General features: G+C 47.4%; 1 protein-coding gene across 2 annotated transcripts in view; it reads left to right on the top strand.

Moving 5' to 3' along the window:
* The window catches only part of EMC1 (ER membrane protein complex subunit 1), a 621,514-nt gene that overhangs the window by 173,508 nt on the left and 435,030 nt on the right, over positions 1–12,976 (top strand). For both annotated transcript variants that reach the window (XM_069240148.1, XM_069240147.1), the window contains exon 8: positions 9,770–9,937. In XM_069240148.1, coding sequence (XP_069096249.1) covers positions 9,770–9,937 — 168 coding nt within the window. The remainder of the gene's footprint in view (positions 1–9,769; positions 9,938–12,976) is intronic.

Genomic DNA, 12,976 nt, shown 5'->3' with positions numbered 1-12,976 from the left:
TGATGACATCACCAAATGGTTCACAGCTTTTGAGAGGGCTTGTGTAACCAGAAAAGTAAACAGATCTCACTGGGGTGCTCTCCTTTGGGAAATGTTCACTGGAAAGTGTAGGGATAGACTCCTCACACTCTCTGGAAAAGATGCAGAATCTTATGACCTCATGAAGGGTACCCTGATTGAGGGCTTTGGATTCTCCACTGAGGAGTATAGAATTAGATTCAGGGGGGCTCAAAAATCCTCGAGCCAGACCTGGGTTGATTTTGTAGACTACTCAGTAAAAACACTAGATGGTTGGTTAACTGGAAATGAAGTGTGTGACTATGTTGGGCTTTATAATTTGTTTATGAAAGAACACATTCTAAGTAACTGCTTCAATGAAAAGTTGCATCAGTATCTGGTAGACCTAGGTCCAATTTCTCCCCAAGAATTGGGAAGGAAGGCAGACCACTGGGTCAAGACTAGGGTAACCAAAACTTCCACTGGGGGTGACCAAAAGAAAGGGGTTACAAAAACTCCCCAGGAGAAAGTGGGTGACACTAGAAACAAAGAAAAAGAGTCCTCTGTAGGCCCCCAAAAACCAGAACAGGTGGGTGGGCCCCAAGACACAACCCAAAACAAAGGTGGGTACCAGGGTAAGAACTGGGATGCCACTAAGGCATGGTGCCACAACTGTAAACAGTCTGGGCACCACACCAAGGACACTTCTTGTCCCAAAAACAAACCCCAGAACAAAATTCCAGGGGTAACCAGTGTAGCCATGGGAGATGACTCCTCAGATGAGGAGGTCTTCATAGCCTTCAACTGGAAACAGGGCCCAACAGGTGAGTTGGAGATTCCAGAGGGAAGTAGACACTTCCACCACCTACTGGTGAATGGAATCCCCACCACTGCCCTGAGAGACACTTGTGCCAGTCACACTATTGTGCATGACAGGCTGGTGCTCTCAAACCAGTACATCCCAGGTGAGACTGCCAGGGTAAGAGTTAGCCTAGACCGGGTCACTAAGAGGCCTGTGGCTTTAGTACCCATAGAAGTGGGTGGCACTCTTAGCTGGAGAAGGGTAGTAGTCAGTACAGACCTCCCCCTTGATTGTCTCCTTGGAAATGACTACCCAGAGGTTAGTCAGAGCCCAAGAGAGGAACTGGTCCAGTGCCAGTCCTCTCCCAAGGATTCTGGAAGTCCTGCCTCTGCAGTAAATGCAAGCAGGCCCCAGAAGAAGAAGAAAAGAAAACAGAGTAGGAAGGGTGGACAACCTTTAGCCAAGGTTACAGCAAGCCAAGGAGATTCTGCTCCAGTAGGGGAGAACTCCAAAAATGGCCCTGATAAAGTCCAACCTGACCCACAAGAAGTCCTGGCTAGTCAGGCAACTGTTAAACCTGAGTGGGTGGCTCCTCAGCTAACAGAAGAAAGAGTGGAAGAAGGGTGTTTACTACAAGATGTGGTAACCCCCCACTCTAATACAGCAGACAGGCAACCTGAACCCAAAGAGGCCTGTAACTTAGCCCCTTCCCTTTTAGGTGAAGAGCTAAAGGTGTGGTTCTGGGCACTGACAGCTGTCAGTGGCCTCTGCTGGGTGTTAGCCTTTATGGCTGCACTATCCTTAGCATGGTGGTCTGACCCCATGCCAAATAGCAAGTTAGGCCCCCTGACCCTATTGGTCATGGTGGGGTTACTCCAGCTCTGGGTAACCTCTCTGGGTAAGCTAGGGGTAACCCTGGCCAAGATAAGGTTAGCAGAGGTGGATACCTCTAAGACCAAAATAGAAAGAATGGGTGGAGACATTGAAGAGGCAGACAAGAGGCAATTCAGACTAGGTCCTATCACTGTGGAAGTAGGTCAGTTCCCCAAAGGGAATGACCTGAACAGAAGGATGTAAGGCAGAGTAGACCCTGCAACTAACCAGCCTATTTCTCCTACTCTTCCTCGCCTGACAGACTAGGAAGACTCTCCCAGCTTGGGCTGAGGCTCCTGGCCTGTGGGCTGGGGGGGGCTTGTGTAAAGAAATGGCTCCCTGTTGCAGTTACCCCCCACTTTTTGCCTGATACTGATGCTGACTTGACTGAGAAGAGTGCTGGGACCCTGCTAACCAGGCCCCAGCACCAGTGTTCCTTCACCTAAAATGTACCATTGTATCCACAATTGGCACACCCTGGCATTCAGATAAGTCCCTTGTAACTGGTACTTCTAGTACCAAGGGCCCTGATGCCGAGGAAGGTCTGTAAGGGCTGCAGCATGTCTTATGCCACCCTAGAGACCCCTCACTCAGCACAGACACACTGCTTACAAGCCTGTGTGTGCTAGTGAGAACAAAATGAGTAAGTCGACATGGCACTCCCCTCAGGGTGCCATGCCAGCCTCTCACTGCCTATGCAGTATAGGTAAGACACCCCTCTAGCAGGCCTTACAGCCCTAAGGCAGGGTGCACTATACCATAGGTGAGGGTACCAGTGCATGAGCATGGTACCCCTACAGTGTCTAAACAAAACCTTAGACATTGTAAGTGCAGGGTAGCCATAAGAGTATATGGTCTGGGAGTCTGTCAAACACGAACTCCACAGCACCATAATGGCTACACTGAAAACTGGGAAGTTTGGTATCAAACTTCTCAGCACAATAAATGCACACTGATGCCAGTGTACATTTTATTGTAAAATACACCACAGAGGGCACCTTAGAGGTGCCCCCTGAAACTTAACCGACTGTCTGTGTAGGCTGACTAGTTCCAGCAGCCTGCCACACCAGAGACATGTTGCTGGCCCCATGGGGAGAGTGCCTTTGTCACTCTGAGGCCAGTAACAAAGCCTGCACTGGGTGGAGATGCTAACACCTCCCCCAGGCAGGAGCTGTGACACCTGGCGGTGAGCCTCAAAGGCTCACCCCTTTGTCACAGCCCAGCAGGGCACTCCAGCTTAGTGGAGTTGCCCGCCCCCTCCGGCCACGGCCCCCACTTTTGGCGGCAAGGCTGGAGGGAACAAAGAAAGCAACAAGGAGGAGTCACTGGCCAGTCAGGACAGCCCCTAAGGTGTCCTGAGCTGAAGTGACTCTAACTTTTAGAAATCCTCCATCTTGCAGATGGAGGATTCCCCCAATAGGGTTAGGATTGTGACCCCCTCCCCTTGGGAGGAGGCACAAAGAGGGTGTACCCACCCTCAGGGCTAGTAGCCATTGGCTACTAACCCCCCAGACCTAAACACGCCCTTAAATTTAGTATTTAAGGGCTACCCTGAACCCTAGAAAATTAGATTCCTGCAACTACAAGAAGAAGGACTGCCTAGCTGAAAAACCCCTGCAGAGGAAGACCAGAAGACGACAACTGCCTTGGCTCCAGAAACTCACCGGCCTGTCTCCTGCCTTCCAAAGATCCTGCTCCAGCGACGCCTTCCAAAGGGACCAGCGACCTCGACATCCTCTGAGGACTGCCCCTGCTTCGAAAAGACAAGAAACTCCCGAGGACAGCGGACCTGCTCCAAGAAAAGCTGCAACTTTGTTTCCAGCAGCTTTAAAGATCCCTGCAAGCTCCCCGCAAGAAGCGTGAGACTTGCAACACTGCACCCGGCGACCCCGACTCGGCTGGTGGAGATCCAACACCTCAGGAGGGACCCCAGGACTACTCTGATACTGTGAGTACCAAAACCTGTCCCCCCTGAGCCCCCACAGCGCCGCCTGCAGAGGGAATCCCGAGGCTTCCCCTGACCGCGACTCTTTGAATCCAAAGTCCCGACACCTGGGAGAGACCCTGCACCCGCAGCCCCCAGGACCTGAAGGACCGGACTTTCACTGAAGAAGTGACCCCCAGGAGTCCCTCTCCCTTGCCCAAGTGGAGGTTTCCCCGAGGAAGCCCCCCTTGCCTGCCTGCAGCGCTGAAGAGATCCCGAGATCTCTCATAGACTAACATTGCGAACCCGACGCTTGTTTCTACACTGCACCCGACCGCCCCCGCGCCGCTGAGGGTGAAATTTCTGTGTGGACTTGTGTCCCCCCCGGTGCCCTACAAAACCCCCCTGGTCTGCCCTCCGAAGACGCGGGTACTTACCTGCAAGCAGACCGGAACCGGGGCACCCCCTTCTCTCCATTCTAGCCTATGTGTTTTGGGCACCACTTTGAACTCTGCACCTGACCGGCCCTGAGCTGCTGGTGTGGTGACTTTGGGGTTGCTCTGAACCCCCAACGGTGGGCTACCTTGGACCAAGAACTAAGCCCTGTAAGTGTCTTACTTACCTGGTTAACCTAACAAATACTTACCTCCCCTAGGAACTGTGAAAATTGCACTGTGTCCACTTTTAAAACAGCTATTTGTGAATAACTTGAAAAGTATACATGCAATTTTGATGATTTGAAGTTCCTAAAGTACTTACCTGCAATACCTTTCGAACAAGATATTACATGTTAAATTTGAACCTGTGGTTCTTAAAATAAACTAAGAAAAGATATTTTTCTATACAAAAACCTATTGGCTGGATTTGTCTCTGAGTGTGTGTACCTCATTTATTGTCTATGTGTATGTACAACAAATGCTTAACACTACTCCTTGGATAAGCCTACTGCTCGACCACACTACCACAAAATAGAGCATTAGTATTATCTATTTTTACCACTATTTTACCTCTAAGGGGAACCCTTGGACTCTGTGCATGCTATTCCTTACTTTGAAATAGCACATACAGAGCCAACTTCCTACACACAAGCATAAAGTAGTTCTTTGAACAAATCCAAAATTCTTACCAAAAGTCATATCACCGTTCCACTTGAATCAAACAGTAGAACTACCAGTGTTCTTCCCACAACCAGATTCTGTAGCTGAGAGAGCACTACATACGTTAGACATCAAAAGAGCGTTAATGTACTACAGTGACAGAACCAAACAAATTCGGAAAACAAAACAATTATTTGTTGCTTTCCAAAAACCTCATTCAGGAAATCCAATTTCCAAACAAGGCATTGCTAGATGGATAGTTAAATGCATTCAAACCTGTTATCTCAAAGCAAAGAGACAACTGCTTATTACACCAAAGGCACACTCAACTCGAAAGAAGTGTGCTACCATGGCCTTTCTAGGAAACATTCCAATGACTGAGATATGTAAGGCAGCCTCATGGTCTACGCCTCATACGTTTACCAAGCACTATTGCATGGATGTGTTAACAGCACCACAAGCTACAGTAGGCTAGGCAGTACTACGAACTTTGTTTCAAACAACTTCAACTCGTACAGGCTGAACCACCGCTTTTGGGGAGATAACTGCTTACTAGTCAATGCAAAGCATGTGTATCTGCAGCTACACATGCCATTGAACGGAAAATGTCACTTACCCAGTGTACATCTGTTCGTGGCATGAGTCGCTGCAGATTCACATGCGCCCACCCGCCTCCCCGGGAGCCTGTAGCCGTTTCGAAGTTAATCTTGAACATTTGTACATTTGTAAATATATCACCTTAAACTACATTATGTACATACATGTTTACTCCATTGTATGGGCACTATTACTGTAATACACAACTCCTACCTCACCCTCTGCGGGGAAAACAATCTAAGATGGAGTCGCCGCCCATGCGCAATGGAGCCGAAAGGGGAGGAGTCCCTCGATCTCGTGACTCGAAAAGACTTCTTCGAAGAAAAACAACGTGTAACACTCTGAGCCCAACACTAGATGGCGGGATGTGCAAAGCATGTGAATCTGCAGCAACTCATGCCACGAACAGATATATATATATATATATATATATATATATATATATATATATATATATATATATATATATATATATATATATATATATATAATAATATTTGGATTTTGGTAAGCAGTCCATTGTCTTGCCCTGAGCTGTCCAAATTTTACCAGAGTAAATGTCAGTTTAGGGAATCAAAAACTGTCCTTTCATCAGAGAAGGAAACATGAGTGCTCCCTCTGATCTCAATGTTCTTCTTAATAATTGTTTCAGTTCATGTCTGTGCACCTTGTCCAGCTCTAAAAGTAGCTTTTTATTTTGGGTGGGAGTGCCTGGGGGTTTGCTCTTAACCTTAACAGTATAAATCTGGTGTACATATTTTAGTGATTACTTCTTACAGTGTGATCAGTCTATAAGAAGAAGAATTTCTTTTCAGAACCCTTCTTGACAATCAGAGCAATGGTTGAATAATTTAGCTTCTTTCCTCTACTAGATTAATACAGTTGTGAGCCGACGAACAACCAGCTTGAGGTTCCAAGAAACACCTCTAGTTTCAGTCAGTCTGGCCCTGAGGTGAGGTGTCTCATACAGTGAGAAGAGCAGTTGACACAGGACAGACACCTGAGACATTCCATAAGAAGATAACAGGAGATTGAGAACCATTCAAGGTCTCTGAATGCATGCATAAGAATTGGATTAAGATTTAGGAACATTACTTGAAAACTAGCTGTAGGAAGTTGGCTCTGTATGCACTATTTCAAAGTAAGGAATAGTATGCACAGAGTCCAAGGGTTCCCCTTAGAGGTAAGATAGTGGCAAAAAGAGATAATACCAATGCTCTATTTTGTGGTAGTGTGGCCGAGCAGTAGGCTTATCAAAGGAGTAGTGTTAAGCATTTGTTGTACATACACACAGGCAATAAATGAGGAACACACACTCAGAGACAATTCCAGGCCAATAGGTTTTGTTATAGAAAAATATATTTTCTTAGTTTATTTTAAGAACCACAGGTTCAAATTCTACATGTAATATCTCATTTGAAAGGTATTGCAGGTAAGTACTTTAGGAACTTTGAATAATTACAGTAGCATATATACTTTTTACATAAAACACATTTAGCTGTTTTAAAAGTGGACACAGTGCAATTTTCACAGTTCCTGGGGGAGGTAAAGTATTGTTAGGTTTTGCAGGTAAGTAAACCACCTACGGGGTTAAGATTGGCATCCAAGGTAGCCCACCGTTGGGGGTTCAGAGCAACCCCAAAGCCACCACACCAGCAGCTCAGGGCCGGTCAGGTGCAGAGTTCAAAGTGGTGCCCAAAACGCATAGGCTTCAATGGAGAGAAGGGGGTGCCCCGGTTCCAGTCTGCCAGCAGGTAAGTACCCGCGTCTTCGGAGGGCAGACCAGGGGGGTTTTGTAGGGCACCGGGGGGGACACAAGCTCACACCAAAAGTACACCCTCAGCGACACTGGGGTGGCCGGGTGCAGTGTGCAAACACGCGTCGGGTTTCCAATGTAAATCAATGGGAGACCAAGGGGTCTCTTCAGCGATGCAGGCAGGCAAGGGGGGGGCTCCTCGGGGTAGCCACCACCTGGGCAAGGGAGAGGGCCACCTGGGGGTCACTCCTGCACTGAAGTTCCGATCCTTCAGGTGCTGGGGGCTGCGGGTGCAGGGTCTTTTCCAGCCGTCGGGATTTTAGAGTCAGGCAGTCGCAGTCAGGGGGAGCCTGGGGATTCCCTCTGCAGGCGTCGCTGTGGGGGCTCAGGGGGGACTACTTTGGTTACTCACAGTCTCTGAGTCGCCGGAGGGTCCTCCCTGAGGTGTTGGTTCTCCACCAGTCGAGTCGGGGTCGCCGGGTGCAGTGTTGCAAGTCTCACGCTTCTTGCGGGGATTTGCAGGGGTCTTTAAATCTGCTCCTCTGTAACAAAGTTGCAGTCTTTTTGGAGCAGTGCCGCTGTCCTCGGGAGTTTCTTGTCTTTCTTGAAGCAGGGCAGTCCTCTGAGGATTCAGAGGTCGCTGGTCCTGGGGAAAGCGTCGCTGGAGCAGGGTTCTTTAGAAGGCAGGAGACAGGCCGGTAGGTCAGGGGCCAAAGCAGTTGGTGTCTTCTTTTCTTCTTCTGCAGGGGTCTTTCAGCTCAGCAGTCCTCTTCTTCTTGTAGTTGCAGGAATCTCAATTCTTAGGTTCAGGGGAGCCCTTAAATACTAAATTTAAGGGCGTGTTTAGGTCTGGGGGGTTAGTAGCCAATGGCTACTAGCCCTGAGGGTGGGTACACCCTCTTTGTGCCTCCTCCCAAGGGGAGGGGGGTCACAATCCTATCCCTATTGGGGGAATCCTCCATCTGCAAGATGGAGGATTTCTAAAAGTTAGTCACTTCAGCTCAGGGGCTGTCCTGACTGGCCAATGACTCCTCCTTGTTATTCTCATTATTTCCCCTGGCATTGCCGCCAAAAGTGGGGCCGTGGCCGGAGGGGGCGGGCAACTCCACTAGCTGGAGTGCCCTGTGGTGCTGGAACAAAGGGGGTGAGCCTTTGAGGCTTACCGCCAGGTGTTACAGCTCCTGCCTGGGGGAGGTGTTAACATCTCCACCCAGTGCAGGCTTTGTTACTGGCCTCAGAGTGACAAAGGCACTCTCCCCATGGGGCCAGCAACATGTCTCGGTTGGGGCAGGCTGCTGGAACCAGTCAGCCTACACAGATAGTCGGTTAAGGTTTCAGGGGGCACCTCTAAGGTGCCCTCTGGGGTGTATTTCACAATAAAATGTACACTGGCATCAGTGTGCATTTATTGTGCTGAGAAGTTTGATACCAAACTTCCCAGTTTTCAGAGTAGCCATTATGGTGCTGTGGAGTTCGTGTTTGACAGACTCCCAGACCATATACTCTTATGGCTACCCTGCACTTACAATGTCTAAGGTTTGGCTTAGACACTGTAGGGGCACAGTGCTTATGCACTGGTGCCCTCACCTCTGGTATAGTGCACCCTGCCTTAGGGCTGTAAGGCCTGCTAGAGGGGTGACTTATCTATACTGCATAGGCAGTGTGAGGTTGGCATGGCACCCTGGGGGGAGTGCCATGTCGACTTACTAGTTTTGTCCTCACCAGCACACACAAGCTGGCAAGCAGGGTGTCTGTGCTGAGTGAGGGGTCCCCAGGGTGGCATAAGATATGCTGCAGCCCTTAGAGACCTTCCCTGGCATCAGAGCCCTTGGTACCAGGGGTACCAGTTACAAGGGATTTATCTGGATGCCAGGGTGTGCCAATTGTGGATACAAAAGTACAGGTTAGGGAAAGAACACTGATGCTGGGGCCTGGTTAGCAGGCCTCAGCACACTTTCAATTCAAAACATAGCATCAGCAAAGGCAAAAGGTCAGGGGGTAACCATGCCAAGGAGGCATTTCCTTACACTAGCTATACAGGGAAGGAAGCAAATTAAGCATTCAACCCAAGGAAAAGCAGAGGAATCTGGAAGCACTAGAATAATGGGTCTAGCAGGGATAAATTGCACAATTCTAAAGCTAGAAAAAATATAGGGTCCAGCAAAAGGAAAAAACAAATCCAGAAAAATCCAGGGTGGCCATGCAAAAAAGGTGGTTTCCTATAGACATGACATTGTTCGTTTTTGCCTGTGGAAAAAAGTATATTTTACTAGTTTCTGTATTACATTTAATTTTGGTACTTGGCTTAGAAGAATGTTGGCTTAGTATTCACCAAACGTCTATTGGAATGGAACATCCACCACTTTTTTTTTTTTTTTTTTTGCTGAAACACTCCACTAATCTGAGAATTTTATCTTTATCCCACCGCTTTAGATTTCATATGATATAAACACTATCCAGTCAGATAGTCACAATGGCTAACCAGCTGGACATTCAGTGACACCCTCTTCTGGTGAACTTGTACTCTGAAGAGAGCTCACTGCGACCTGCAGTGTGCAGCAGTTAACCTGAATGTGTTTTGACAACAGATGTGTTGAGAGGGTCAACAGAATTTGTCTTTGTGTGTACTTATATTGTTTCTAAAAGTAGTTATTGCATGGGGCAGTGATGAAGAGGTTCAGAGTTTTCTTTTGATCATCCATAGTCTTTCTTCTTATCCTCAGACCCTGGTCCTTGACATTATGGAGGAGGTTCGTCCACTAATTACCACCACCCAACCCAATGTTGCCATGGCTTCCAAGTCACAGTTCATCCTGCGTCTTTCTTCAAGCCATTTTGCCCTGTTACATTTCCAAGATGGACTCTTCAGCATCCACAGGGACTTTCCGCAGGTATTTTCCAGTGAAATGTTACGAAGAAGCAGTATGCATTGAACACCGTTGGGTATCTTCATAGCACTGTTTAAGCAAATCACAATTGCATTACTGTGCATGCCATGGGCCATTTTGACATTTGCCAAGGTGGATGTCTTGAATGTGAAAGAGAAAGGTGGTCAGGTTTCTTGCACTTTATTGCAGCATTTAGGGCCATACTGTTTCAGAGATTGGGTCCATCATACAAGGGTGGTTCTTGACTCCAATCTTGCTTTTGGTAAAGTGCTACAGGAAGATGTGATTGGTGAAACTCTAAGGACCTCTCTTTGACAGTAAGCTTATTGTGGTAATACTACATTGTAACAGTAAACGTCTTCTGTCAGTTATCTCAAGGGATTTGCCACTACTGCTCTAAACCCCCTTTAAGTTGTTTCCAGTAGACATCAGAGCTATCTATATATGTTTTTATATATATATGTATAGTTTGCCACTAGTAGAGCCCAATGCTGGAGTTAAGGTTCTCGTGTTGTCTTCTTTAAGAATGCATCATTTGATGGAACCTCGCTCCTGTAGGTTTGCATAACGTATCCGGTGTCTCTACCGTGTGCTGGAAAGGCTACAGAGACAGGGGTACTTTCTGACGTATGTGATGACCCTGTCCAAACATCCATTCTTTTTGGGATGCAACCCTTCAAACGATAGGAGATATCACAAGTCCTGCATTGCCCCACAACCCGCTACTTATCTTGGTACGAAGACGTGGAGACCAAAGAATATACACCACATGTACACCAATGGGGAAGCTGTTCTCCCACTTCCTTTCAACTGCACGGATGTGCATATCCTAACTGGGGAAGCAACCCCAGGCTCCAACACTCAACCTGTGGTGGGGCAAAGTGTGGTCAGTTTTTGCAATGGAAAAACTGACAGCACTAGTCCACGCCAAATTTGACAAAAACTGGAGCCCATTTTACTACTCCCGTAAAACAGCTGCAGTGTTCTGGGGGCCTGCACATTTGTGTCCAAGAGTCTGAGCGCCTCTGGCATATGCAAATTGTCAGACTCTGAGGTTAACAGCCAGCCCTCTCAAGTAAGCTAATTGGGCCTACACCATCCCTTTTTTTTACCTGCCCCATGCTATGCATACTGACAGTAGTTTACTCCAATGTCACAAGGTCCATTACCCCTTGTTGGATGAGACCAAGTGGATCTGTCAGGGTTACCCTGTGCGAATGTATAAGAACGTAACATACTGTAACCAACTGTGATGTCAATGTGTGTGATGTTTTTATTATTAAAACTTTAAATAAAGTTATATAAAAAAAAAACATGCTTCACTGCCACTCCTACTGTCAGTGGCTCTCGCTTTAGTCTTCCTCCAGAAGGTGATCTTGCTGCACTAGACTTGCACCAAGAGACCTCACTAAAACAGCAAACTCCCTCCCAGAGTAGGCTTTGAAAGACCTCTTTGCTAAAGTGAACTATTTCATTGGCCCTGGTTACGAGATGTCCAGATTTATATGCTGTTATACCATTTCTCCTGGAAATACAGTTTCTCGCCATTATTCCCAAGTCATTAATCCAGCTATTATGAATATTTGCTTGTGCAGTAATAACATAGACACCTGTCAAAACCCATATGTGGTGTCCCATTCCTGGGAGAAATCAATTACCATGTCCCCCCCTGCACATGTGAGGCATGGGTTGTGGAGGGCAGAAGAGGCACTGAGCTGACGGAGGAGAATGTTCTATGGCATGGGGGAGGAATGCAGGTGTAAACTGGCTTTGCTTGCAGCCTGAACCTTATGTGATTTTTACGGGCTGGATTTTCCAAGTGTGGGAATAATGGTCCTGTTAAGATTCTGACAAAATTATAATCACACCCTTAGAGGTTGCTTCGGGAGTCTCTTGTTGCTCGGAAAAGTTGTATGTTTGATGGAATATGTGGCAGTAGATACACATGCTCTGCATATTCCTGACATCTGGTATTGTGTCTGGAGTGGTGCAAGTTGTTTTTCTTCGAAGACGTGTTTAGAGTCCTGGATCGAGTGACTCCTCCTCTGGGTGATACTGCACTTGGGCATTGACTCCTTTTGTTAGATTGTTTTCCCGCCGCCATTGAGTTTTGACGTGTGTGTGTGTGTGTGTGTGTGTGTGTGTGTGTGTGTGTGTGTGTGTGTGTGTGTCTTTGCTCCGAAAATCACACAAAGTAGTACGGGGCTCACTAATCACAGGGGGGGCTGCTAACAGAGGATGTATTTAAACCCCTGCCGCTCTCATTCCATATTAGGATTGGTGGATGCTGTGCGAAAAAGGATGTCGATGGGGGGCTTGGGGGGGGGGGGAGGGAGCGAGGGGGGGGGGGGCGGGCAGAGTATCCTTTACGGACTAGGTGGTCTCACACACTATATAGTGTGATGCTTCATCATTTGACCACCTAGCCCCACCCAGGTAGGACAGTGCCACCTGGGCGGACTCAACCTCCCTGTTAAAAGAACAGAGGGGAGTGCGAAAATTTGTTCCGATCTGGAAAGATATGGGATCCAGCTAACCTAGGGTATAATTAAAAACACCTAAACAGCCACCGGTGTGAAAGTACACATTTAATAATGGTGTCTGTTGGTGTGATTAAAAACAAAAAATTGGGACACCTCTGAGAGAACAAGGACTCACTGGGTCACCTATCTAAAAGTCGATTGCCAACATGTTTCTGCCCTCGAAAATGAGCCAAGGAAGGTCTAGGGCATTCTTCAGGGCCTTGGATCCCTACGTCTCAAACTAGTATATGAGAGCCTACTCCAAAGGAATGGAGAGTAAAGGAACAGTGATAATGGGCATACCTTAAGCAAGGGAATACCTTGTGGAGGCCTAAGGGAAGACAAAACACATATACAAATAGTTGGATTGTGTAACACAACACAGCAAACCACGCACACACGTGACATAACAAGAAATCATGCAAAGCACATGTGTAAATAACACATCTAAAACTGCATAGGAGGGAACTAATCTTACCCTATCCCCAAAGGCTACTAGCCTCAGGTAACCAGGAGAGGG

The sequence above is a fragment of the Pleurodeles waltl genome, chromosome 6 (assembly GCF_031143425.1).
Source record: "Pleurodeles waltl isolate 20211129_DDA chromosome 6, aPleWal1.hap1.20221129, whole genome shotgun sequence".
Classification (NCBI taxonomy): Eukaryota; Metazoa; Chordata; class Amphibia; order Caudata; family Salamandridae; genus Pleurodeles; species Pleurodeles waltl.
The sequence above is the reverse complement of the archived record's forward strand: the minus strand, read 5'-3'. Positions and strand labels throughout refer to the sequence as shown.